Here is a 27377-nt window from a genome sequence, read left to right on the forward strand (position 1 = left end):
GAAGTACAAAAAAATCACTTTATTGAAACGAAATCGGCTTAAAAATGTCACTGATTTTACCTTGCCGCAAATTCCTCTTGCTGGCGGCAATTTGCGCTTGTATTTGCTCCAAGGTTGTGCTTTCACTGTATACGCTAGACAGCAAGATCACCGCATTTAGTTGGAATACTTCCCACGCTTCTTTGACGGAGCCGGCGGGGCCATGTTGTCTATAATCCGAGTGCGCACGACACAGCTCATTAAACACACGCAAATATAAGGTACCTTTCTTTCAAAGCGGCGGAACCGCCGGACGCAATCACAAAACAGCGAACAGATGTAACTTCGTGAAGACTGAGCGCCACTCGGACAACGCGGTCAGAGAAACCCAAGTGACGAAACGGCGAATGGTGAATGTATGAGACCTGCCGCAGTTGCTCAGTGGTTAGGGTACTCGGCTACTGATCCGGAGTACCCGGGTTGGAACCCGACCGCGGTGGGCGCGTTTCGATGGAGACAAAACGCAAAGGCGCCCGTGTGCTGTGGCCGAAGCGATGGCCTTGTGGTAGAGCATCCGCCTCGCATTCGGGAGGTGCTGGGTTTGATCCCCAGTGCCGCCGGGTACCCACCGGTTTTTAATGGGTACAAGATTTCCCCCGGCCTGGTGCTCGGCTCTTCTGGGTGAGATGCTTGGGAAAAGGGTCTTGACCACAGTTGCTCTGATGGATCAGCGATAAGTTCCGCTGTCAACAACGTTAAATCCGCCTCGTGCGGTAGAAGCCCATTTGTGGCCCCCTTTTTTATTTTTTCTCACAAAGTCGGGCAACCGAAAAGCCGGACTAGCCCATGACCGTAGCGATACTCTGAATCGCTTCTGACGAAGGACCATAGTGTTTGAACCTGACACTGGTTAGAGCGTACAAGTCTTGAGTCGAACTCTTCACTGGGGAGTGAAACACGAACCACCTTTGCAGGCTGAGTGGTTCGAAACTGGGTTTGCCCCCGAAGGGGCGCCGTGGGGTTTGCGGAGCCTCCTCCAAGCACACACCCCTGAAGAAGCCAGACGTCGGGCCGGGGGTGGCTTGTACCCATTTTTACTGGTGGGTGTCCGGCGGTGGGTTTCGAACCAACCACCTCCCGCAGCCGAGGTGGACGCCCAGACCACTAGGCCAGGACTGTCAGTGCACGTTAAAGATCCCCAGCTGGTCGAAATTATTCCCGAGCCCTCCATTACGGCACCTCTTTTTTTCCTTTCTTCTCTCAGTCCCTCCTTTATCCTTTCCTACCGAGATGTGAGACAGCTCCTGCACAATTTCCTTCCCAACAACCAATTTTCAACGTATGGGACAAGGGATAACTGCCCGCGACAACGCGGCAACAGGAGCAAGTTGGCGGTGAAGACAATCCGGCTGCCACCTCGAAGTGTCAGAGATCGCAGGAACCTCCACTGGCAACAATGAGGTACCGAAAGTGTGTCAAGCCAAGCCAACTGCAGCATAAATCAACCTCAATCCAAGATGGCACCTTTTGCGCCGGCGAAAAGCCGATAACATGGCCGAAAAATCGAACTTTCGGACTTTTTAAGTCCGAAATATCCGTCGCGAATGTGTATGAGCTTCTATGAGGTGACTGACCGTGCCTCATCGAGGTCCGAAATACCCTACAAGTCTGAATTATTGGAGTCCGACTTACCCGTCGGCTACTGTATTTGCTTTTCATACTCAGGAAAGTTGTTTTCTGCGATATGTGAACTACTGACCGAACTGTCACTCTTGTGAGTTCAGTTCATTGATGCAATAAATTGCACAAGGGACCAAGGCCTCATCCAGCTTTTAGGCTTTAGCCTTTTACTCCTATTAGACGCTGTCTAAGGAGCAAATAAAACAAAACAAAAAATGGCAGCGTGCAGTGGGCTTAGCATAGCTTATTGCCACTTGTTTAGTTATAAAGCCCACCTGGTTGTACTTCGGACAGCATTTGTCGCGATGCTATTAATGTAAGTGTAAAGGTTAAAGGCTGCAGCTCTGTGGTGACGTAGGTGTCCGGGGTGCCCAAAGGGGCCAGGGCCAGGTCGGGGGGAAGCTCGGTGGACTTGGTCCAGGTGAGCATCTAGTGGCAGTAGAGCAGCACTGGCCGCAGCACCAGCTCCACACGGCTCACCAGGTCCGAGGGCAGGCGGTTCAGCGGGTTGGGCTCCTCCTCGTCCTCATCTTTGCCTTCCTGCATTAAAGGCCTCGAAGGTTCACACCTCCGCCAGGTTGACATCCTTTGCTAGACTGATGGCCTTTGATGGTTTGAAGGTCCTTGTCAAACGTTCAAAGTTTAGCTTGACCAGCAAATTGCTGCAATGCTCCCTTCTTATGCTGCAAGGCCACCCTCCCTATTCTTAAAGTGTTTGGCACAATGGCAGCTTCACCTCAGGGTCACTGCCACAGGCCTGGCCAACAACCCCCAGCCACGACTGAAAGCAGCTCAAGTTTGCTTCATGTCACTACGATATTGAGGCAACTGGAGTATACACATGCTAGACAGTACAAGCAGTGGTTGCCAACTAGGCTTTTCAAACGAGTTTGGATTCATGGAAGCTCTTTTGTAATAGTCAGCAGTTGGAAACATCCAGTGCCCCCTGACAGCTTAACATACACCATTATACAAAGGCTGCCGGTCTCACCTGTTTGCTGGAGCGCCCATGTGTCTCACAGAACGGCGATGACTGCCAGGCCTCGAGGTCACCGCAGTCACAGTAGCCGCCCCCACAGCTCATGCTCATCTTGTACTTGTGGTTTTTGTGCTCACTGCGGTGCAAATAATCAGGAAGAAAAAGAAAATCAGACAATCAAACATTTAGTGAACCAATACTGAAAGTTGAGTGAGTCGGTACAGAGAATGGCTCAGTGGATGAGTTCGGGGAATGAGTGTGGGCAGTCCGACCACCAGCAAGAAACTGGTGCAGGAGCACGTGACCTTGTTGTTTGGTGACCTCGTTTTATGGCATGATCACCATGAAAGTTAATGATCAAAAATAGTGCAAAGGGAAGATTTTTGCTTTCAAAACACACAATTTTGTAACAGGTCGGTACCCAAGCCACTGAACATGACTTCTGCAGAAGTTCAAACATATTGACACAGCCAAACTGAGGCCAACCCTCTGTTCGCAAAAATGTAATCTCAAACAAGTGGGTTAATTGTGCTCCCAACAAAATGAGATTAAACGTAAGTCAAAACTGCAACTTCATATATTCCGTTCATAACAGTGATAGGCAGCCTGCCTGTCAGGCGCCCCTGCAAGCATAAAATCAGTGTGCCAGGCACTATCTTGACAGTAAGCCACAGGGTGACATGACAATGCAATTGAGTTCAAACTTGCACGCATGGTTCAAAACATTTTGTCCACACAATTCCGTTTTCAACGCAGGAGTATGCGACACAACATGAAATCAACAGCTTGGAATTACTAACCCATTTATGCACTCAAAGAGCTACAATAAGTAATAATAACCTCTTTTCTTAAGAGGATAAGAGACGAAGCCAAGACCCTCCAGGGTATTATTTAGGAGCCAGTGGACAGGTACCGCATTGTTAAACAAACTAAAACTCGCTAAATAAAAAAAAGTTTTCAAAATAAACCCCATAACTTTGACAGGCAAACAGTAACAATGTGGCAACAGCAGCATTTTTCTCCACAAACAACAGGCCCAGCACCTGCTCTTGAAGCAGTCAACACAGAGGATGCAGGTGGGGTCAAGATTACAATCCCGGCACAAGTACGTGGGTTCGCCCGACTTGAGCACCCGGCCGCATAGCGTCATAGGAGACTCCATCCGTCGAAGCTTTTCAAAGTAGTCTCACGGATCTGACGTCCCACAGACAAACCTACGTAGAACATGTAAAGACAAGTCCAGCACAGTTCACACTGGACATAAAAAACACAAACTTCTTCTATGGCAAAGCTAGAATCCACGCAATCTGTTCTGATATCCTCCCACACTTTGGTCGTTCATTGTAACCAAAAACATTGTTTTGACGAAAGGAAAAGGCTGGAAACTTTGTGTTAAAATGAAATTTCTTTTTTTCTTAATCAGTTTTTACCATGCTTGCGCTTACATCACATTAGTTATTTATAATGCTCGTCTTGGAGGCCCCACTTAAGTGTCACATTGTGGAACTGCATCATCTTTTTTTTTTTTATAGTGCTAGCTGTTATAGAAAGGTTTCCAGGCCAAGTGTATTCGTTGTCATCATCATAAAACATCCATGCAGACAAGTGGGACCGGGAGGAGGAACCTGATAAGCACACTGTACTTATATCAGCGGGTACTCATGAGTTGCATCACAAATTACAAGTACCTCCGCAAAAAAGCATGCCTCTGTGTACCAGACAAGAAGGAACACATTTATTTAGGCAACCATGAAAGTCCCGACTATGTCTCTATTCTACACAAAACAAGACACTTGGAAAGTTCAGTTTCCATTCCGTTCATCACCTCACCTCTCAAGCGAGTCGAGCAGTGTCCACTTGAGTGCCACCTCATCCATCGTAGGCCAAAGCCAGGGGCCTGCAGTTGGGGGGTGGGCTTAGCAAGGGCGGCACGTGTGCTGCCCAGAACGACCTTAGGACTTCAGGGGTCAGGGCGCCACACTCGTGCACCTTCAGCCAACCAGCCACAGCCGCATCCACCTCCGACCCATACGGGCTCCGCACATCCGCCTCTTCGCCAGGTCGGGCCTGGGCCAGGCCGCCTTTGTCGTCACCCTCCATGCCCAGAAATGAGGACGAACAGCTGGGTACGGTCACGCACTAAGCCTGATCCACATGCATGGTGTTCCCAAAGTCAGTGGGAGGAAGGCATGTTCAAACTTCTCCTCCGCCTCCTCCTCCCACGTGGCAGAGCACACCATTTCAGCTGGCCTGCAGCATGTCCACACTGGCATCCGGGTGAATTTTGCGACACTGCCCCTTCCTTTAAGAATATTGTGCAACAATATTCACAAAACACAAAATTCGCGCGCACATGCTTGCGCTCACAAACTCAATGGCGAATGCCAAAATACACACATTCAATCATGTTCTTACATACATGGCACTTGACAATAGTCACAATGTACTTCAACACATACCGCAACTTGGCAACACATTAGCACAACACAAACAGGGGGCATTCAAGTTTAAGGGATGCTTGCACCTATACTTCCAGATACATTTCCTACTTGCGCTTTTGTAATGCGAACGTGAGGACCTTCACAGTTCACAAGAGTGTCTTCAACTCGCGGGTCTTTTTCTCGGTCAACATGGGCGAAACACCTGAACCCTCCAGATAAATTTTCCGACTCGGAAAAGGATTGTGCGCTAAGGCATGCACACACAAACAAGGCAATCAATGGATTCCAGGGCACCTGCGTCAAAGCACACAGGCTCACAATATTGACCGGTGTGAATACCCTCTTGGTCACATTCCAGAATTTTCCTGTGTGATCGAAAGGCAGCTGAAGTAATGTGCACAACAGCACGATGAAAATGTCCACAACCTGCGCTAAGCTGAGCCTAGCCGGAGTTTCAGACACCTTGTCCTCTTGAGCTGTCTTCTGTTCGCGTTTCGCTGCTTCCTTGTGACCATTCCGAGGCCTTTCATTCGGCTCCGTACAGCTTTCTGCTGCAGTGCCCGTTCCTTCCTGCGGAAACGTTTTTTCTTCCTCGGAATGTTCCTCCGCGGGACTCTTCCGTTCTTCGTGCTTGACTGTCTGCTTCGCTGCTCTTTTGCTTGAGCTAGCACGCTCACGCTTCCTTCGCCACTTCCTTTTCACTTGGCGATCACTGCGCTGTTCCGAAGAGCAGGATTCGGATTTCTCAGTCTCGTGGCTACTTTCCGGGCCCTTTGGAAATTTCGCCCCCTTTATGTTGCCCAATATGAGGTCGTATATGGGGCGTTCCATGCACAGTGCAGTTAGTTTCCCGCTGTAGTAGGGAGTCCGCACATGTACTTCAGCTTCCGGCAAGTGCTGAAACGAGCCTCTTCGTTCCAGTGAGGTCCTTATCTTTATTATTACAGCGCTTCTTCCTGTGTCTCGCAACATTGTAATCGTTTTTTCTCCTACCTTCCCTTTAAGGACAGGCATTCTGTTCATTTCGGCTTCGGGCAGCGCGTTCACTACGGCGTTCACGACTGGTACCTTCTTGCCGTTCTTTAGTTGTACAAAGCCATTTTCATCTTCCTCCAGGTGGTCATCTGAGGAGACCCGTACGCACGATACCTGGGGAATGGGCTTGCTTGGGTTCGGACAAACCGCTGCTCTGTGCCTGTTCTGGCCGCACTTAAAACAAGCTGTTGGGCTACTGATCGTAGTGCTTTTGCGGCAATTAGATGCGTAATGGCCGAACTAGTTGCACAGGTAGCACCTTGGTGGAGCCTTTGGGCTCAATCGGGCATCACGACTGTCGGTTTTCCCCGCGCTCTCCGAATTCGTATTCTTAATCTTGGCCAGATTCGCTCCTCCTTGAGCTTCAAGAAACTGGTCGGCAAGATTTAGCATTTCGGAGAGAGTCTTGGCTTTTCTTTCTTTCAGGTACAGCGACAAGCTCGGGTGACAACTACTCAGGAACTGTTCTTTGATGAGTAGCTCACGAAGTGTACTGTATTCCTGAGCAATTTCTGAAAGTTCTATCCACCGATCAAAGTAGTGGCTTAATCTTGACGCATACTGGGTTGCCGTTTCGCCATCTGTGGGCTTCCCTGCTCTGAATTTATCTTGGAATCCCTCGGTAGTGAGTCGGAATCGCTTAAGCAAGGCGGCATTTACCTTGCTGTAGCTTGTAGCATCGTCCGGAGAAAGTCACCCGAATACGCTTAGAGCTTCCTCGCTGAGACATGTGCTAAGAACGGTAGCACATTCACCGTCTGACCAATTCTGACTTCCCGCAATCCCTTCGAATCGCCTGAGGAACGCATCGAGATCGTCCCTTTTTTCATCAAATCTGGGAAGTAATCTGCTGGCATCTATCCGCAGGCCGCTGCCTTCTTCTCTAGTGCTATGAACTTCCGCTGAGTGGTTCGCAGCACGTTGGAGCTCAAGCTTCATGGCAAGCAGTTGTTTTTCGCGTTCGAATTCTCTCTCTCGTTCTTTCTCAGCTTCTTCTCGAGCCTTCTGTCTTTCCCTTTCAGCTTTCTCTCTCTCCTGGTTCACCCATTTCCGTAGTTCAGCCCCGGCCATCCCCATCTGGGTGCCAATCTCAACTAGCTCCTTCAAGCTCATTTTTGGATACTGAACTTCTCAAGGCAAAGACTACCTCTACACGGTGAACCTTAATAACCGCTTCAGTGCGGCACCTCACAATATCGCTCTGCTGCTAAACACTCGTTTCCGACCTCTTCGTAAACTCCTTCCGACTCTTTCTCTGTTCTCCGAGCTCACAAAGCACCAAACATCCTGTCGTGGACGCCAGAATATGTCACCACTTCGCGTACTTTTGCGTGCGCTCCCAGACACCCTTAGAGCGTGTGGGGGTAGCGGTCTCGGTCACAGAGAAGATGCCCTCGACTCAGCGTGGCAAGCTAAGCCGGAGACCAGCTACCAAGTGACAAGTGGGTTGGCCGTTTGGTGCCCAGCTTTCGCCGGTCGCAAGCCAGAGAATGGGTCAGAGCCAAAGGTTCACAAAACAAAGTTTATACAGCTAAGAGTCGATACAGAGGAATTTACAATCACTCGTACGAGCACATGCAAAGTGATTCACAAATACAATGCAACTCATGCAATGTCACAATAGAGACAGATACAATTCAACAAAATCTTGCACCTAAAGTGCACTTACACAGAGAGAGACAAACAAACAAAACACAATTTGTTCACCGGGCACTGCGACAGTCCGACGACCTGAGGAGCACGACGGGGCCGATCCGCAGGCTGGCGCACGTTGCCTCGCTGGTCGTTGGCTGGTCGAGTGGTGTTCTCCCAGGAGTTGAGTGCGCGCACTTCTCGGAAGCTTAAACGGTGGCTCGGGCTAACCGACAACGGTTGCAGCCCCTCATTTATAAGCGCAGTCTGCGTCTATTCTTCGCGCCAGGGCAGGCGCGCATATACACGCAGCTTCAACCGCACAAACTCCTCCTCCTTCTTGGGCCGGGCACGCGACCCCATTGGCCGGGCTCGAAAACCACTTTCTAGAACAATCTAGGTCATTCGCGGCACGCTGAGTCATCGGCGCCGGAGCGAAGGGGGGAGGGTATCACTTTGGCGTGCACAACGTTACCCCCTTTCCATCGACAAACAAGCAAAAACTTCTCCGACATTCGAGAAAAATCGACGCCGCGCGTGTCTATGTTTACTTTGGCGCCGCTCCGGCGAGCTGAGTGGAAAGTTACGCAACCCCCAAGGTTCCTTCCCCGCTGTTTTTCTTTTATTATTTTACCACGCGCGGACGCGATTGCTTACGCGCAGCGCCGGGTTTTTTGAAGATGCACCGAATTTTGTGACACCGGTCTTGTGCAGCACATCCACCTTTCTCCCTGTGCGGCCCTGGACAGCAAACAGAGGGTGGAAGAACAAAAAAAGAAAGAAACAGGGTTTGACCAGTGCTAGTCCATTGGTTTGGGGAATAGCAAATTGCCACGCTTAAGAATTCTGTTCCCAGCAGCAAAACATTCCTTTTGTTCACCCATATAATTTCATCCCTTATTCCCGGAACGTCAGCTTTTCTTTTTTTCGGTTACAAGGTTTGCCTTCGCACCCTTTAACTCTATTACATTCTCACCCCATTTGCTGTGTTCTAGCCTGTGTCATTTGACTCTGTTAATAACAGTTAGTTATATTCAGTTTTACGGTGTAAAAGCAACTAAGGCTACGATGCACCAAATAGAGGCTTAGAATGTCTTGTATTAAAGGCAATACCTATATGCAGTTTGTTTGAAATTCTGGCTTCGTTAAGAAACCTTAAAATAAGTGAAAAATCAACAAGCACTTGATGTAAAATATTTTTTCTCAGTCCTACAAGTATTGTACATGACATAAAATGTGGTTTACAGTGAGTTCACCACCACAAATTTTGCGTAGAGGTTTTTTTGCTTTGTCAGTAAGAAGTTGTGCATGAGGTGTGTGTGTCCAATGTGTACACGACACAAAACTTCTGTAAAGCATTCTTGATGTCTACATGATTTCCGCTCTCCTAAAATGGGCTTTAGAAAATGTAACTTGTTTACTTGCTTTTCCCATGTAGCCTGCCACTTATTTCTCAATTTACTGTAAATTAATTTTCAATAACCTCTGTGCCATATGTTCACTTGCTTTATTTGGCCGAATTGTGCCTGTGAAGTGCATGCATGTGCTTTCTTCTCATTAATCACAATTCCAACGTGGCTCTCTATTAAAAACAATAATAATAACAATCTCTTGCACATTGCAGCTGTCTAGTGGTTGGTTTTCCAATAAGCAGCACTTGAAAGCTGGCTCCCATCCATTCCACTTCAGTGTCCTTATCTGTCTTTTCAAGTTGTTTGATCCTGCACCATCTCACCAGCTTGCCTAATGCTGAGAATTTATAACCGCGGACATAAAATATCTTAGATGATTTTAAACACACATCACCACTGCTTCCCTCATCATCTGCATGGCATGCTACTTTCAGCTTGAAATGGCATTTCTGGTGTGCATACTGTTCAGTACCTTGTTAAATATTGTGCATTATTTATTTATTAATTCATCAATTTATTAAACAAACTCTCACTCTTGTCAGCCCCACAGGAGAGAAGAAAAAACCCAGATGCAACAAAATCGAAACATGGTGTGCACTCAATCAAGGACCAACAATCTACTAGATGCTGGATTCAGATATTTTAAAACCTTTCACAGACACACACAAATATCTGCAGTCCACATTCTCGCAGGCACCCACTCCCCAGACAACCTGCGTAACATTGTTTTTCGCCAGGAGGTCAATGTAGGTGTTTCTGCTTCCAACCCAACACACTGTCAGCACCACGTCGCTCCAAAAAGCCTCCCCATCAATTCATAAATGAAGAATACTCTGCCACACTCACTCCACTTTCAAACCTCGCCAGGAAGCAGAACAACTGGACGTTACTCCGCTTCCACACAAAAAATTCCCAAGCTTCATGTCACAGTGCATTTCCAATTCACATAACAAATACTTCCCTCCCTCTCCCTCATGTACGGGGTGAGACCGGAACTCAAACAAAGCAAGAGCAGGCTGTGCCCGAGCCAACGGCAGAGATGGATGAGCTGGCACAGAGAACCGAGAGTGCTTGAACAAGTATACAAAGGAAAAAACCAAGCTGATATAAAACCACAGATTTAAGATAAAGCAAGGAGAGAAGCTTACGATGTGTAACCAAAATACAGCTGACAAATTCAATAAAATATATATATATATATATATATATATATATATATATATATATATATATATATATATATATATACTGGCTGCCCCCATGCTTTCAAAATATTAATCATTTCAAGATTAAAGTTTTTGTTCCAGCTTCTTCACGGCCACTTCAAAATAACAAATTCACAATACTTACACCCTCCTTTCAAACACTCGTCTAGAACTAACCATAGTAATACAGTCCGTCAACCAGTCAGCCGTGTAAATATCCACAAGTACTCCCTGTTTCCAGATGCTATATCCTATTGGAATAAACTGCCTGAAGATGCGGTGAAGTGTACGTCCGTGAAATTATTTGTTAATTATATTGAAAAAATTGACTTTTCTGTTTAATTTTCTCTATTATTTTTGTGTTTAGATCACAGAAGATCTTTGTATTTTTGTGTTTGATCACATTGATGCCTTGTTAACACTCCTGCAAGGGCCCGAAAAGGGCCTGCAGTATGCTGAAATAAATAAATAAATAAAATATTAAGCGGGAAACCAAAAAAGAGTGAGGCCCGTATTGGCACGAAAAAAAAAACGTTTTTCAAAACCAAAGCCCTCTCGCAGCTGCATCCACTCGAGCATAAAGCAGTGAGGGAGCTGGACAACTGCTACGTGACTAACCCCGGGAACCGAACCAGCAGCTGCACTGGACCAGAGGCTACAGGAGAAGGAATTATTTGCACAGGCCTCGAAGGCACAGCTGGCCACTGCAGCACGTGCAGCAGCGACGGTAAAAAAACAAGGACAAGTAGCAAAATGCTCCATCATAACTGATCAAGCTTCATAGACAACATGCACCCAACTCCCTTAATACTGCAAAATAGTAAACTGTGTGGTCTAACACCCCCAAGGCAACACGTGGGCTAAGAGGGAATGCTGCAGTAGTGGGCTCTGGATTAATGTAGACCACCTGGGTTTCCTCAACTTGCACTGATATCACATAACACATGGATGTTCTTAAATTTCACCTTCATTGGTTGTGACCAGGATCGAACTCAAAACCTTGGTATTAGCAGCCAAACTCCGAAGCACTGACAAACGACTGGTTTGGTTTATGGAGGCTAATCGTCCCAATGCACCTCAGGCTATGAGGGACGCCATAGTGAAGGGCTCCAGAAATTTCGACCACCTGGGGTTCTTTAACATGCACTGACATCGCACAGTACACGGGGCTCAAGAATTTCGCCTCCATCAAAATTCAACTGCTGCGGCTGGGATCGAACCCGCGTCTTTCGGGACAGCAGCCGAGCGCCATAACCACTTAGCCACCGCAGCGGCTCGCACTGAAGAACAAATACAGCGCACACAAATACACACATGAAAGAGGAACAGACACCACTGTTCCTTTTCCAGGTACGTGTTTGTTAGCACTGTATTCAGTCATCATGAAAGCCAAACAAGCCCGGGAAACCATTTTGACGAAAGAGCCACTGAGAAACAGCAGCAGGCGCCACCTCAATACCAAAGCTGTATTGAACCAATGCTTGCAAGACTTGCCTTGCTTTCAATAGCTATGATGTGGTCCTTACTAAGCTGCTCATGTAACTGTGAATGAAGTGCTTCTGAGCAGCAATGTTGGCAGTTTCTGGTGGAGATACCACAAAGGAAGGAATATACACGGAGCCAGCAAATCATGAAGGAAGCCAGTGGATTTCTAAACAACCCAGTGGAATCTGGTAGAATCAAAAAGCAATCAAAGGCAATCATCCAGACTTCAAATCAGTCATTCAAAATGCAGCTATGTTAGAGAGAGGCAACCTGTGCTTATGCAAACTCCTCCTCCTGAACTAAGAGAAGACGCAAGAGCGGTTTGTGCCAGCCCCTGGGTAGTGGTTGCAGCAGGAGGAGGATTGACTGGGGAGAAGGGAAATAATTAAGGATATTTTTATGTTTCTTGTGCCGCTGACAAGGCTCTGTGTTGTGCGATGACTGCACGCTAGCATATACTCGGAGGCGAGAATGTGCCAAATGATTTAAACACCATGCTTCCATGCACAGAACTAAACTAGCGCCAGACTGACCAGTATAGAATAAGGATCGGCGTATGCAGGAAATCGCTGAAGAATTTCTGGTTTATCATGAGACAGACATGTGCGCCAGCAAACCTTCCGTTGCATTGACACAAAAAGAAATACACAGTTATAGCAATTAAGATGGTAGAGTGGCAGGATTTCTCTAACTTCTCTTCTACAAGTTGTTTTAATCTACACTGTTTTGTACTACGTTGTCAGTCTTTGATGGAGTGTCTGCCACGTGTTGGATGTGCTTGTTTTCGCCTATTTATTGCGTGACAAGAATAAGGATCCTCAATTGTGAGTCAACGCTGTGTCCGTCTCCTCCCCTCCCTTTGTTCTGTCTCAGTTGCTGTGTGCATTCTGTTCCACATGAACCTACTAGCTCAGAAAAGTACCCTTTTGTTCATTTGCGATAGTCGTCACCAAGTCCCGATTCCTTTCAGCAACCAGAAGGAGCCGCTTCTGACGACCACAACGCCGCGCACACGCTACACACCGTTACTTCTCATGAGCATAACTCCACTTCCCGACAACACACTGCCGCGCGTTCCGGCTGGGGGAGATAAGATTGAAAAACACGAGAGCACTGCGACCGCATGTCGGTGCACGCGGCCCGCCCCCGATCACCAACTATAAACAAAGTGTAACAACCTAGCCGCGACTCACGGCGGCGACAGGTCAAGGACGGGGAAACGCTCCCCAGGCCCGTTCCGAGAGAGCGAGAGCTCGGCTCACGATCACGACAGTGTTAAAATCATCGCGACGATGCCCGCCGCTCCGTGCATCCCCTCGAAACCGCCGCTACCGTATTTATGACACGCACCCTGAGCGCTGATTGCGCAAACGCAGCGTGATTCGGCGCTCTGCGCGACGAAGTGATTCTGCGAATGTCGTCCAGACGCGCTATTGTTCGGACCCGTGAGAAAAGAAGAAAGTATTCAACAATAAACCGCGTAACGCACTGACATTTCTCTCGAGGCCACGCGTCCTGGTGACTCCGTCTCGTAAAGAAGGCAGCAACCAAACGTTCCGAAATTCGAGAGAGCTTCGCAGCGCTCTGCGTGAAGCCAGCCGCTAGCTTCCCGACCAACCAACCCGAATGCCGCAGAAACAGCTGATACACCGACTACGTGCCCGTCGTATTTCATGGGCCGTCGAACTACCGCCAGCCCACTGACAGCCTTGACCGCGTATGCGGGTCGTTATCCGGACACTGAATGCGTCTCTTCCGCGCAGAAAAAAGAAATGCGTCTAAACGACGCGACGCAGTCGGTTAGTTGGCAGCGGGTACCGTAGCAATAGGCAAAGTGGCATCGCTCCGATTGTCAAAAAAAGAAAAAAAAACAATGATGGGAGCTCCCCCCAGATATGCAGCTCAGCTACAAAGAGCGACTCACCCTTGGTCAGGCCCGAAAAGGCGCAAATATCTGACGGTTTCGAATTGAGCTCGCGAAACAGACGACAACGAGCCACTGCAGTAAACAAAAACTGATGTCGAAGTCAATGCGTCGCTGTCAATCCTTCGAGTGTGCCAGATCGCTTTCATCATCGCTTACGGTCAGTTTTACGACGCAATAATCTTGCTTAAAAACAAATGACACGTTATTATTATGTTAATATTTTAGATGCCTTGCTGCGGTATGATTTGGAACACTTTGCTTGATGCACCCTTGCAGATGCTGAGATATCCGTAGTGTGCGGGACATCACCATTACATGGCGGCCTCCACATTCTTGAATTTGCCGCTTGCTCGTGATTACGCCTGTAGGTTTTCGCTCGCTTTCAGACATGAAAATCACAGCTGAGCCTGTAGAGAACGTCGTGGATTTGGACCCGGACAGGATCTTGTCTGTGCAAGGAGACGTCAGAGCCGTCGCTTTCTGCCCATGCAAGTGGAACTCGTCTCTGCTGGCAGTCGGCACGACATCATTCGTGACAGTCTTCAACGTCAAGTTGCCGGTGGGTTCGCTTGTTGTCACGCCCTCATCGCGACGGTCTCCTTCGTACCATTGGCAATGAAGGCGATGGAAAAATCGTCGATGAACAGAAATTATGCCAAATGACGCAGCGTCTCCTGCTGGCAGCCTGGAGAATTTTCATTTTCGCGCGCAACAGGTGGTGCGTTTACTAGGCGTCAAGTTGCTGTTTGACTTCATATATGCTACTGGATCATTAGTTCAGTCGGAAACGACATAAAAAGGGGCAGGGGGTATTGGAATAACTGAATGAATGAACTGCTTTTAAAAAAGTGGACGTATCGAGTTCTGCACAGCGATGTTCCATGCAGTAACCGAAAATTCCTTCAATTACACACAGAATTCTGTATTTGAGGCTATTTTTGCCTGCAGCAGCTTGAAAACTCCGTAAACTCGATAAATTGAGACAATTTAGGTTCTTAAAATACCCTGACACTCCGCAAAAATTCTCTTTTTGCCCAATTTTGCTCTTCAAATTTCCAGAAAAAGGGAAAATAAAATTGCACTAATAGAACATCACTGGTGCTGCGCCTCTCGCGCTTGGCGCAGTACGAACGTCCTGGTAACACGTGGCCATGATTTTCGCAACGAGGCCAAAACTAAAGTACTGGCTGTTTCATGCTCATAGGTAACCACATGTACGTACTTACTCCAGCCCTTGAGACGGCCAGACTTTACAGCAGTTTCGCCGTTTGTGTGAATAAACAATTGTGACCCTTCATTCCTCCAGCAGTCTTTTCACTCCTGTGGCAGCCAAGTATTTTTAACTGGGGCAGAGACCACGGCAGTGTTAAGTTCAGTTAAAGCTTTATAACTGGGTCAGAAATTGTAATCCTTAGCTGAGAGGTGCTCCTTTCCTACCAACATAGTGGTCGGTCAAGAACTGCGTCTTACTTGATGCATTCATTTCATCTTGCAGGATGAAGATCCTGAGCTGAAGACAATTGAGGCAAGCATCCTACGCAGATTTAAACACGATGCCCCCATCCAGTGCATCGCTTGGAGTCCCAACATGTCTCTCGTTCTGCAGCCTGTCTGGATGAGGTGAGGGTTGGGTTCTGTATTACTCCTTCAGTTATGATCATCGCGGCACAGAGGATGTATCTATTATTTTTTGTGTGTGTAAACATCATTGGCGATCGTCTATATAAACACTGAAAGAGTAAGAGGATTTCTGATTTGGGCGGTCCTGCACCGTGTAGTTCCTTTCAACACTCTTCAAAGCTCATCGTTCATTCTGCAACTCCACAGTAAGGAGACTGCCCAACGTGTCATTGTGGGCTTAGTCATGCAATGCTAAGAATTACGGTTGCATGACAGGGCACAGCAGAAGCCCTCTTTGTGATGTTAGAGCACAGAAATAAGGCTATACATGAGGCAGTGAATAGCTCTTATAATATCAAAAAAGCAGGCTTATGTCCCATATCCTTTCCTTTTGCTTTATCAGAAACACTACTGATGAAGCAGAAGGTAGTAACTTTTTTTTTTGATTCACTAAGTTTGGCCACTGCTCTTTTTCCAATGTGTGTCTTCAGTTGATGAGACAGCTTTTAGGCTACATCCATGTGTTCGCTATTGTAAATGGCTTTAGCTCTGAGACTTCTGTATTCTGTGTCCTTTTAGATCTGTCTATCATATTTAGTAGCTCTCAAATTTTTTAGTGCTGGCAGTTGCATATTCCTGTTTTAATCTCTTCACATTTGTGGAGTGTCTCTCTGCATACCGTAGGACCCATTTGCAAGTGTATTTACCAGCCACTGTGTCTCACAATAAATTAATGGTTTTCTCATTAGCAGCTGCAGCTACAATTTATTTGGCCCGGCAAGTAAAATCACAAATCTCTGATGGAATGACAAAATTATTGCAACATTTGGTTTTGGTTTTATGGGGCTTAACGTCCCAAAGTGACGAGGCTACGAGGGATGCCATTGCGAAAGGCTCCAAATAATTTCAACATCCTGGGCTTCTTTATCATGCACTGACATCGCACGGGCCTCTAGCTTTTTGCCTCCGTCGAAATGTGACCGCCGTGGCCGGGATTGAACCTGCGTCTTTCAGGTCATCAGCCGAGCACCATAACCACTGAGCCATGGTGTCAGCTAATTATTTCCAGTGTAGGCAGCCAAACAAGCATCTTATTCACAAGGTGTTACTGTGGGGTGTGAAGTGTCAAGGCAGACAGGGTGCAAGCTTGTATATTTGGAACCAGGGGGGGCATTTCTTTATTATTATTATTTTCATCGCTAGCGTCTTTGTCGTTTCAGGTTCGCAACAGCAAGCATGGACAATGAGGTGCGGCTGTTCTACTCAAACCTGAACACAGAGGACGAGATGAAGGTAGGTTGCACAGTTGAGCTCAGGTTTAGTTTCAAACTAACAAAATCATGCTGCAGACTGAAGTCATGGAAGACAGCATCTTTATTTACCTGTGCGGCATGCGTACTGCCTGAACAAGGAAAAGAAAAGAACCTTTAACGAGAGCCTTACTCACATCTCTCAGGCATCACACAGTGCATGGTTGCCTGTGAAGCCATACACACTTAGTGTGTGAATTTTAAAATGGGGTACCTTCCTCCTCATATGTCTTATGCAGTTGCCCCAACTGCTAAAATTAGAATGACCGTCTCTCTTCCTTTGCCTTTGTACCTTCTGTGGCTGGCTGTGATCCTGGCAATGGTACACAGACCCTGAAGTCAGGGTCTCTCACTGTGCATAGTAAAATTTGTTTTTTTCTTCTTTAAACGGTCCAAGTGACAAGATTCTTGGTCGGTGTTGGTGAGCACATGAGTGCTTTCACACTTAAAAATGAAATGCAGTTGTCACCACCCTCGGCCAATTTCTGGGGGCAGTAGCAGTGATGTATAAATATCCGCAGATCTCTGAGGCTAGGCTACACTGTCAGTCACTTCCAGGCAGCGATTCCAATCTAATTATTGATGCCACGAGTTTGAACTGAGTAGTGAGGCTAAAATTATTATATTCTGAAATCTAATTTTCATAGCAATGCACGAGTCTTTTGCTGCTGGACAAGCAGAAAACACAGGATCAATTAAATGGAGAAAATAATTGGATGATGCCACGAGTTTGAACTGAGTAGTGAGGCTAAAATTATTATATTCTGAAATCTAATTTTCATAGCAATGCACGAGTCTTTTGCTGCTGGACAAGCAGAAAACACAGGATCAATTAAATGGAGAAAATAATTGGATGAGGTTGTCCTCAATGCCTCTTTAATTCTGACCATTTGAGGTTCTTTAATGCTCGTTGAAATCCCGGTGCAGAGGCACTATCTCACTACGATTGAAATGCAGACATATGAAGAGAGAGCTGATGCCTTCAAAGTCAAGGCATAGCTTCCGTCTCTGAATTCATGCCTTTTGGGAATTTCCAGGGGCTCCTTTTTACCTTGCTAGTTGGATTGGACTTCGAGGTACTTTTAAATGTGTCATGCAGTGTCCATCACACCACTTACATTGTGAGCCACTCTGTTGTCTCTCAGATGAACATTTTTCTGCTGATTCATTCGATACATTTCAGCAGTGGAAAGATAAAAAATGGTTTTATGTTCTCATTCTTCTGCGTGTCAATGAAAGGCGACATAAATCAGAGCAGTGAGTGCATGAAATTGTTGCTTTATTGTCACTGTGGCATCTTACTCAAATGTGAACCCAGTGTTTTGAGCATCCACCTCATATCTGGAAAAGGTAGGGTTAAATTCCGAGTGCCGCTTGGTACCCACCGGTTCTCCAGTGTATGTAGGGGTCTCCCTTGCCTGGTGCTCAGCTTTTCTACGTGAAGTACCTCAGATCTTGTGTTTTTGACCCCATCTCGTGCAGACCAAAAACACAGTAGCCTTGGCACTGTGGCCAAGTTGCCTTTCGACCATTAAATTAAGATGATGGTCATTTTTTTTTGTGCGTTAGCATTACTACTGACGTCTTCTCAGAGAAAAGTCTGTCCGTCGTGTGTTGCGTGATGCCACTGAGTGGAATGCGGAGAAGAGGCGGCACGGCGGCAAAGGGGGAAGCGCTGTTGGAGCATAGTGGGGAGAGGTGGGTGGGTAGGGTGGCAAGTGGGAGGGAAGACAGTGACCCCACTACCACCTAGTAGTGTATGGGGTGTACACGACGTGCCACATGCTAATGCATACTCTGCACACGAGTTGCAGACAGGTGAATTTTTTCGTTCTTCTGTTGTTGTAAATAAAACAAGTCTCGCTGCATTTTCTTTTCTCGGTCGTAGTCGCTGCTGGGCCACAAGGGTCCTGTGAATGCGGTGGCCTTTGAGCCCCAGTCGGGCGAGATCCTGGCCAGCGTGAGCGACGACAACAGCTGCCGCATCTGGAGTCTGGACGGACAGCAGCAGGCATGCATCGCCCTCCGCTCGCCCGGCACTGCCGTCATCTGGCACCCTGACGAGCGCGGAAAGGTCAGAGTTAGAAATGCCATACGAGAAATTGAGGCCATTAGCTGGATAGATAGTGGATACATTCTCTTGGCATCCCATTTGAATCGGGGCAGTAGCAAGTGCCATCTAGCCTGGTAAAATGAAGTGGCTGTTTCGTTTATTTCATGGATTTGTAAAATGTGATTTTGTTTGATCTTTGTGTTTTCAATACTGCAAGTGGGATAACTTCTGTTTGCACGCTCCAATTTCAGCAATTCCACCTGCACTGATATCTGATGATGATGATATCTGATGAGATACTTTGAGCAGGATACTGCGTTTTTCTCTTAAGAACTCCTGGATAGGGCTTTTTCCCAGTAACATCTACCATTTCTGAAGGGAATGCACTGAAAAAGGGCTCACAAGTTGACTGCATACGCGTTGTTCTATGAAAAACGTCTTCTTGACGAACCACGCGGCGGACTACAGGAGAATAATTAGGCGCGCTATTGGCACCCCCTATGCTCACGCAGTTGTGCGCGTGGTCTCTGCACGCACCAGTCTCAATTGAGACCACACTGGTTTCTAGACCTTCCTTCAGACAGGGATTATGTCCAGCGCAAAGTACTGCACAGTAGGCATGTTCACAGATCGGTCACGCTTATTTGTTCTGGCTAGAACAAGCCAGCCCTGCTCTTAACTATGCCCCAAAGTACCCTATACTCTCATGCAAGGGCCACACCCATATATGGATCCCATCCCCTGCTTTGTACTAGATAATAAAATATATCTATATATATAATCTTATGCAAGGGCCACACCCATATATTATGGATCCCAACCCCTGCTTTGGGGCATAGTTAAGAGCAGGGCTGGCTTATATATATAATTTTTTATTATGTAGTGCAAAGCAGGGGATGGGATCCATATATGGGTGTGGCCCTTGCATGAGATTATAGGGTACTTTGGGGCATAGTTAAGAGCTGGGCTGGCTTCTAGCCAGAACAAGTATGAGTGACCTATATATATATATATATATATATATATATATATATATATATCGATCACACATACTTCGATGTGTGTGTGTGTGCATGCGTGCATGTGTTAGCAGATAAGTTAAAGGAAATGAAGGGCCCGTTTGACAAACTTACGAAGGGAGCCAACAGTCACCGAAACCAAGGTGCATAGGGGAATGTTTTTTTATGTGTTGTGCTTATCAGTGGGATATTATAGTACTTAGATTAACAAATCGCTTAAAGAAAATTATTTATAAAGCAGCAGAAAAAACAACCATGCCGCTGATGGGATCCGAAACCACGACCTCCGAATATCGCGTCCTGTGCTCTTACCAACTGAGCTACGGCGACGGCTGTCCAATCTGCTGCTCTCGTGGGTATTTATGTTCATTGGGTGTAAGCGAACCTTGAGTGTGTTCACCAGCGCCACCCTCGACCATAGCGGCGGACGTAGCACGTCCTGTAATACCGCGAGCGTGACGTGGAACGTCGTCTAACGGCGAGGGCGGAAACTGTGCGAGAGCCCTCTTAGGCTACCTATGGCATCAAGACTGCCAGAACCGAGACCCTCATTAAGCTATTAGCAGATAAGTTAAAGGAAATGAGGGGCCCATTTGACAAACTTACGAAGGGAGCCAACAGTCACCGAAACCAAGGTGCATAGGGGAATGTTTTGTTTAATGTGTTGTGCTTATCAGTGGGATATTATAGTACTTAGATTAATAAATCGCTTAAAGAAAATTACTTATAAAGCAGCAGAAAAAACAACCATGCCGCCGGTGGGATCCGAACCCACGATCTCCGAATATCGCGTCCGGTGCTCTTACCAACTGAGCTACGGCGATGGCTGTCCAATCTGCTGCTCTCGTGGGTATTTATGTTCAGTGTGTGTGTGTGTGTGTGTGTGTGTGTGTGTGTGTGTGTGTGTGTGTGTGTGTGTGTGTGTGTGTGTGTGTGTGTGTGTGTGTGTGTGTGTGTGTGTGTGTGTGTGTGTGTGTGTGTGTGTGTGTGTGTGTGTGTGTGTGTGTGTGTGTGTGTGTGTGTGTGTGTGTGTGTGTGTGTGTGTGTGTGTGTGTGTGTGTGTGTGTGTGTGTGTGTGTGTGTGTGTGTGTGTGTGTGTGTGTGTGTGTGTGTGTGTGTGTGTGTGTGTGTGTGTGTGTGTGTGTGTGTGTGTGTGTGTGTGTGTGTGTGTGTGTGTGTGTGTGTGTGTGTGTGTGTGTGTGTGTGTGTGTGTGTGTGTGTGTGTGTGTGTGTGTGTGTGTGTGTGTGTGTGTGTGTGTGTGTGTGTGTGTGTGTGTGTGTGTGTGTGTGTGTGTGTGTGTGTGTGTGTGTGTGTGTGTGTGTGTGTGTGTGTGTGTGTGTGTGTGTGTGTGTGTGTGTGTGTGTGTGTGTGTGTGTGTGTGTGTGTGTGTGTGTGTGTGTGTGTGTGTGTGTGTGTGTGTGTGTGTGTGTGTGTGTGTGTGTGTGTGTGTGTGTGTGTGTGTGTGTGTGTGTGTGTGTGTGTGTGTGTGTGTGTGTGTGTGTGTGTGTGTGTGTGTGTGTGTGTGTGTGTGTGTGTGTGCGTGCGTGCGTGCGTGCGTGCGTGCGTGCGTGCGTGCGTGCGTGCGTGTGGGTGGTCTTGTCTTGGGCTGCACCTTCAAAATTCACAGCGGAACTTTAGAAAAAAAATGTGGCCCATATGTGAGTTTGTACAGTAAGCCCAAAAGGTTGTAAAGGGATTGATAATGACCACTCCCCTCTGGATTATTTTTCCCCAGGGAAAATCTCTACTTGATGCCCATTCCAGCCAACTCCCTTTTTTTGAGCAACTCTCTCCATCTGTTCAGAAATGCTTACCATTTCCCAAGCACTGAAAAGTATTCATTGTCTTCATAGTCACCACTTCCCTCCAATGTTTTCATGCAGACTCACAGACATGTCATTGTCAAGGCAGGCTAATAATTGTTACTTAGACACACTCATAGGCGTGTACGCGGGGGGGTGTGCCCAGTCAGCCCCATACCTTTACTCTGTCAGACCTGTTCTATCATTGTTTAAAGTGCAGTACTATGGCCATGCAGGTTTTCTGATGCTACTGGCGGCTGAGGACCTAAGATGGTGTGTTCCAAGAACTGTTCAGTCATTTTAAGGCAATCTATTTAGTCTTTTTTTTTTGCAAATAACAAAAGACACATGTGTCATATTTTCTGTGGTTTAGAGAGAATATAAAGTTCTTTGGAAGCGCATTGTTACATTGATGCCTCAGCGGTGCAGGTACTGCCTTGTTCTGTTGATGTTACACATGAAATTAAAAAGTGGTGCTCAATAATATTTTGTGAATTTTGCAATTCCATCATTCCTCATCTTTAAACTCTGTTTTGACCCTAGGAGCCTAGGTGAGAGGACTCATCGCACTCTAAAAATCTTCCTACACATGCTTCAACATTTTGATTCCTTGACTCACAACCAGAAATTTAACTCCGTAAGATATGCGATGAGTAGGCTGAGGGAAGTTGTCTTTGGGACCACCAGGTGTCGTCAGCATGCAAAGGGCTCCAAGTCATCTGTGATGCTGATGTGTCAGCATAGTGCACCAAGCCCGCACTTTTGTGCATTCTCACTCTTCTGTTAATCCCAACATATCTTTGCCACTAATATTGTGAACACTAAACTAAAAGAGGATCAGAGCGGCTGACAGATGGCGCCACCTGTGCAGCTCCTGGTGGCGGAGAAGCGGGGCACACTGCGGCTCTACAACGCCATGACGAAGCCGCCGCTCCCGATCATGTCCCTGGAGACTGGTCAGGCGGGTCTGCTGCTCTCGGCCGACTGGTCTCTAAGCAACTGCCTGCTGCTGGGAGCAGTGGCCGGTCCCCACTGCTTCCTATGGGAGACTGGACGCTCCAGGTGCGACAGGAGGGGGAGCCCGGGAGTTGCTGCACCTCTATCTGTGCAATTCTTATTAGTGTTTTCATTGCAATCAAACATAAACAGTATCAGAAAAGAAGGCACTAAACTGGTGAGACATACAAGGGTTGTTCAACAGCAAGGCAACAAGAACTCTCGTGGACAAACTTTAATTTACAGGCATATGTTCTAATTTGAAGCTGCCGCAGTGGCTCAGTGGTTGTGTTGCTTAGCCACTGACATGTAAGATGCAAGTTCGATTCCAGCTGCGCCAGCTGCATTTCGATGGAGGCAAAATACTGGACGCCGTTCTACTGTGTGATGTCAGTGCACGTTAAAGAACCCCAGGTACTCGAAATTATCCAGAGCTCTCCACCACGGTCTCCCTCATAACCTGATTCGCTTTGTGACGTTAAACCCCATAAACCAATGATGGGCAGTATATAGTAGTACATAGTACTTTTCAGTACAGCCACCATGCTTGTCCAACCAAGTGTTCCAGGAGTACTCCCAGACATTATTGGCAGTATAGAAGAAATATACTGTCATGTCCCTGAGGCCACGTCATGATGGCTTGCTAAACTTCTGCATTGCCTGTGAGCCACGTGCCTGCCACCCTAGGTGTTTCTTCAGTGGTCCAAAGATGGAAATCATTGGGTGCCTAGTCAGGGCTGTAAGGAAAATGGTCCAGTACCTGCCACCAGAAATGGTGTGCAATGCATGCTGCTGTATGGCTGAATGTGGTCGGAAGTTGTCTTGCAGCAGCACATTGCCTGTTAAGGGAGGTCCAGGCTTTTTTGCTAGTGGCCTGCAACTGTGTGACAATAATTCGTTCACTGCTGCTCCCCTCGTGAGGGAGTCAAGCAGAAGCACAGTATTATGGCCCCAAACGAATGCTGCCATAACTTTGTTCCGAATGTCTTGATGGTGAAAAAAAATTTCTCCGCCAACACTGGCTCAGGGTTTGACTTCAGAGCGTTACTTACGGGAGCTTCAATTGTTTACATCTGTATGCTCAGCAAACGTGGAGAAGACCAAATCCAAACATCCGCGGATGTTTCCTTTCCAGAAACATCCCTTGATGATCTAAGACACAAGCAGCGCCATCTACCTCATGGAGTTTGCACTACTATATTTCGGTTTACAGCCACCCAGGCCACTTCTAAATTTGGCCAATCCCTTCTCCGAAATTTGGCTTTCTCGGATTTAGCTCAAAATCCATATCGAGGCTAATTTGGCATCTGACTTAAGGCTGTTACTATGAATTGCCAAGTCCAACGTGCATTTGAAGGTCACATGGACACAAATTGAAACTCAAGTTTCTTCATTGAATAGAGCTATCACTCTAAAAGGCTTCCATCACCTCATCTGCCACTTGGTCCTGATGATGGAACAGGATAGTGGTGCTCGGAAAGCGTGGCATCTTCCTTCTGTTGTGTCCCACCTTGTTTGCGCTGTTTTTCACCATGAATACTCACCAACCGGCCCACACTTCTACTTTGCTAATGAATATCTTGGAAAGGAAAGGTGGCAATGAGTGTTTCCTTCCCAACCACCCTACAGTCCCGACTTGGCACCCGTTGGTTAGATGCAACTGAATGGTAGGCAGTTAACAAGCGATCCAGATTCAGCGATGTATCTGTCGTGCTGCAAACATTTCATTAGTGGATGGCTGGTATTGTATTAGCCCCTATTGCAGCCTTCATTTACTGTAACCTTACTGTCTGCGTGACTTGTGCAAGATGCATTTGGAAACTAACTGAACCACTGTGGCACCTTCTGGGTCATATTTGTGGAATTAGAGGGCTCTTGGGCAGTGTATCCCACGAATTTCTTTGCTGAATGTCTGAATCATTGCTGTTAGTTTGTGCTAGAACCACACCTCTGTAGCCACACAGGATGCCTAATTCTCCCACAGCCTCGTGTTAAGTATTAAAGCAAAGTTTTGGTGAGTGTTCAAAGGCCTGCAGGTTGTCAGTTTTTGTCAGATCAACATGTGTTAGGCAATGCTCAATCAGCATTGAGCAACTAGCCAAAGTGCAGTAAGCACCATTGCCTCAAGCCCTTACTGTGCGGTCATTTACATGCTGCTGGTTTTAAAAATAAAAGTTGGTGACAGATATTACAGACGCTGAAATTTCGGGCATGAATTTTTATTCCAGGCTTGCTCGGCACCGAGCCATGCATCCCACAGAGTTTAGTGTACAAACCATGGATGAAATTTCTGAAGCGTCGCATCTGACACCGCAATTTCTCTGACGTTACTCACGCGGCATATGGTCACGTGACTGCACTGCACATGCGTGATCTGTGCGTTTGTACCACTGCCGGAGGAGGTTATGGCCCGAGTCGTCCGTTATGCAAAAATCGAAAGATGCCACTGCCGACATCATACACGCGCCGGAAGCGGCACGCGGCACACCGCCATATACAAACCGGAGAATGCGGCATCCGCTATTTTTGTGATGGGTCCTTGGATCAATATCAGAGCGTACATAAGACCATTGATTGCTGCATCCAGCAACTTATTTTCATGAATTCTCAGACTTCAAATATATACGGGTTTTCCGAATATTGCCTTTCGCTTTTAAGCCCAAATCGAATACCATATTATTAGCTTCTATGTTCAAAACATTCAAATATTTGTACAACCCTAAAAAATGCCCATGGGCTGTGCGATGTCAATGCACACTAACGAACCCCACATGGTCTAAATTATTTTGGAACTCTCCACTACGGTGCCCCTCACAGCTCATGTGATACTTTGGGACATTAAACCCCACAGTTTAAAATTTAGTTTTAGTTTGTTGGTCATAGTGGGTATGTATATGTCTGTCAGGCCCTTAAAACGGGTCTCAACAGGTTACTGGATGTTGCTGGATATTAACATGTTCACTGCGTCGTGGCTCACCTGTGTGTCACATTATGTATTGATGCTGTGCAACAATGAATACTCAGTCATGCGATTAATCCATGGGTCTCCTTTATTTTTCAAACAGCTTGAGAAAAGCACACATTCTATGTCGCTGGTGCCATATATTGGCAGTTCCAAGAAGTTAGTTTTGCGGTGGCTCCCTGTGCATTGCAGCTGTGCATCGTCACGACGAAATCAAGAAAATTAAAGTTGGCCCACCAGTGGGCCTCGTCGCATAGGGATTAGAGCTCCAAAACTCGCTGCCGCCATGAGTGTATTAAGACCCAAATATTACAACTTGTAGGATTAAGAAACGCTGGTTAAAATTTTTGTCCGATAACATAACAGCAAGTGTAAGTGTATGGTATGGTATAATGTGGTTTGGTGACTTGAAGCCACACATGGACATCGTGGTGGAGGATTACAGATTGATTTCAACCACCCAATATTCTTTTATTGCGCACTGGCATCGCACAGCACACGGGTGTCCTTTCCTTCTTGCCTGTATTCAAAATGCAGCCAGGATTTGACCCCATGACCTCGGTCTCAACAGCAAAGTGCCAAAGCCACTGTGCCACTGCAGTGGGTCTGCGTGCCAATGTATAATTTCTGTTTTGACACTCCCATGCAGCATCTAATTTGTTGCGAACTTAACTGACATTGTATTTGACCATTTCGATTGCAGCCGGCCCCTAGACCAGAAGCCGGTGCACCCCAGTGGCACCACCAACTTTGCCTTTTCACACATCCAGGAGGAAGTGTGCGCCACCCGTGGTCATCCCGGCAACGTTGTGAAGGTGCACAACCTCAGAACGGCACAGGTGACCATTGAAGCATTGTCACAGTCATTTATGTTTACTAATCATCACCACACCAACTGTTATTGCTCTGTGTTGCCAAGGGCTTTTATGCACTGTAGTACCTGTTTTGAGACAGCATTTTTTAATGCGAAAGCATATCTTGGCTCATGAGTGGCGTCACCACAAGCTGTGGACGGAAGCTGTGGACAGAGCGTGTCCGCACGGACTCGGTAAAAATAATGAAGTCTTGTGAATGCGCAGATGTCTCAGAAACGTATCTTCGAGATATGTACTAAGGCATACATGAGTAATTGTGAGCATCCAAATTACACATGTCCGTTTCCGGTTAATTTCCTCCGTGATTGGAGTGCTGTCATAGTGCCATCACACGGCACCCACTGAAACCCCCTTCGCAATGTACACCGCTGGTCCAGCAGCTGGTGCGCACGTAGGCGCATAGGCAAGATGCCGAACGTGCACGAGGGAGGAAGGACACATAGTACAAGAAATGCTTCTGCATTACTATACCTAAGCAGATTTAAGTGCACCCCTGTAATCTTTTTGCTTCACATTCATTATCCTTATTTTTTTCACGAAATTGCCTTTATGAACGAGTTTTTGTACCCTATATGCCCATGCGCCCACTAAATTCTGCAGTGCACCTTCATGTCAGAGCCACATGTTGTTTACTTCTGACACCACTTGTGCCTCGTCTTGTTGAGAGCAGTGTCATCGCATGCAGGTGCTGGTGAGCAAGGTGGTTGAGGTCGGCTGTGGCATCTCGTGGCACCACAAGCATCCTGTGCTGGCCTATGGCGGCGACCGCTGTGTCCACCTCATCAAAGTGACCTCTTGCTGAGCTCACTTTGCCCAAAGGCTTCGTCTCTTGTGTGTATATTATTGTTTTTAATTAAAGGCTAGTGTCAACACTGCTTCCATGCCTGCCTTTTTCTGCAGTCTTGCATTTTTATTGGCACGTTCTTAAAAACTACCATCCTCTTGGGTCTGCTACAGTTACATT

The 27377-nt window shown here is 46.9% G+C and overlaps 2 protein-coding genes and 1 pseudogene across 4 annotated transcripts; 1 reads left to right on the forward strand and 2 right to left on the reverse strand.

The window, feature by feature from the left end:
- On the reverse strand, positions 1 to 13954 carry LOC144104243 (E3 ubiquitin-protein ligase UBR2-like). Of its 3 annotated transcripts, XM_077637129.1 has the most exons (7): positions 13773 to 13871; positions 4682 to 8487; positions 4469 to 4627; positions 3682 to 3852; positions 2651 to 2774; positions 1145 to 2199; positions 1 to 519 (listed from the first exon to the last, which is right to left on the reverse strand). In XM_077637129.1, the coding sequence occupies exons 4-6, from the start codon at positions 3798 to 3800 to the stop codon at positions 2089 to 2091; spliced, it is 354 nt and encodes a 117-aa protein (XP_077493255.1). In that variant the 5' UTR covers positions 3801 to 3852; positions 4469 to 4627; positions 4682 to 8487; positions 13773 to 13871; the 3' UTR covers positions 1 to 519; positions 1145 to 2088. The 3 variants fall into 3 exon arrangements, with proteins under 3 accessions (XP_077493255.1, XP_077493253.1, XP_077493254.1); XM_077637127.1 differs by lacking the exons at positions 1 to 519; positions 3682 to 3852; positions 4469 to 4627 and having other exon boundaries at positions 1944 to 2199; positions 8404 to 8487; positions 13773 to 13954; XM_077637128.1 differs by lacking the exons at positions 1 to 519; positions 3682 to 3852; positions 4469 to 4627; positions 4682 to 8487 and having other exon boundaries at positions 1944 to 2199; positions 13773 to 13954.
- Positions 5146 to 7227, reverse strand: LOC144104241 (uncharacterized; annotated as a pseudogene).
- A 115-nt stretch (positions 13955 to 14069) lies between the features above and the next one.
- On the forward strand, positions 14070 to 27292 carry LOC144104242 (nucleoporin Nup37-like). Its single transcript, XM_077637126.1, has 7 exons — positions 14070 to 14334; positions 15271 to 15395; positions 16616 to 16688; positions 18594 to 18779; positions 22452 to 22642; positions 26242 to 26377; positions 27099 to 27292. The coding sequence occupies exons 1-7, from the start codon at positions 14164 to 14166 to the stop codon at positions 27213 to 27215; spliced, it is 999 nt and encodes a 332-aa protein (XP_077493252.1). The 5' UTR covers positions 14070 to 14163; the 3' UTR covers positions 27216 to 27292.
- The last annotated feature ends 85 nt before the right edge of the window (positions 27293 to 27377 follow it).

Source organism: Amblyomma americanum, chromosome 9 (assembly GCF_052857255.1).
Source record: "Amblyomma americanum isolate KBUSLIRL-KWMA chromosome 9, ASM5285725v1, whole genome shotgun sequence".
NCBI classification, from domain to species: Eukaryota; Metazoa; Arthropoda; class Arachnida; order Ixodida; family Ixodidae; genus Amblyomma; species Amblyomma americanum.

Excerpts from the sequence above, each read along its gene's own strand:
- LOC144104243 (XM_077637127.1), bottom strand. The coding sequence starts at position 13,924 with ATGATGAAAGCGATCTGGCACACTCGAAGGATTGACAGCGACGCATTG. Across the intron at positions 8,488-13,772 it reads CTTTTCGGGCCTGACCAAGG|GGCCGCACAGGGAGAAAGGT; the intron begins GTGAGTCGCTCT and ends TTTGCTGTCCAG. Across the intron at positions 2,775-8,403 it reads CAAAAAACCCGGCGCTGCGC|TGAGCACAAAAACCACAAGT; the intron begins GTAAGCAATCGC and ends TTTGCACCGCAG.
- LOC144104242 (XM_077637126.1), top strand. The coding sequence starts at position 14,164 with ATGAAAATCACAGCTGAGCCTGTAGAGAACGTCGTGGATTTGGACCCG. Across the intron at positions 18,780-22,451 it reads ACCCTGACGAGCGCGGAAAG|CTCCTGGTGGCGGAGAAGCG; the intron begins GTCAGAGTTAGA and ends CCACCTGTGCAG. Across the intron at positions 26,378-27,098 it reads ACAACCTCAGAACGGCACAG|GTGCTGGTGAGCAAGGTGGT; the intron begins GTGACCATTGAA and ends CATCGCATGCAG.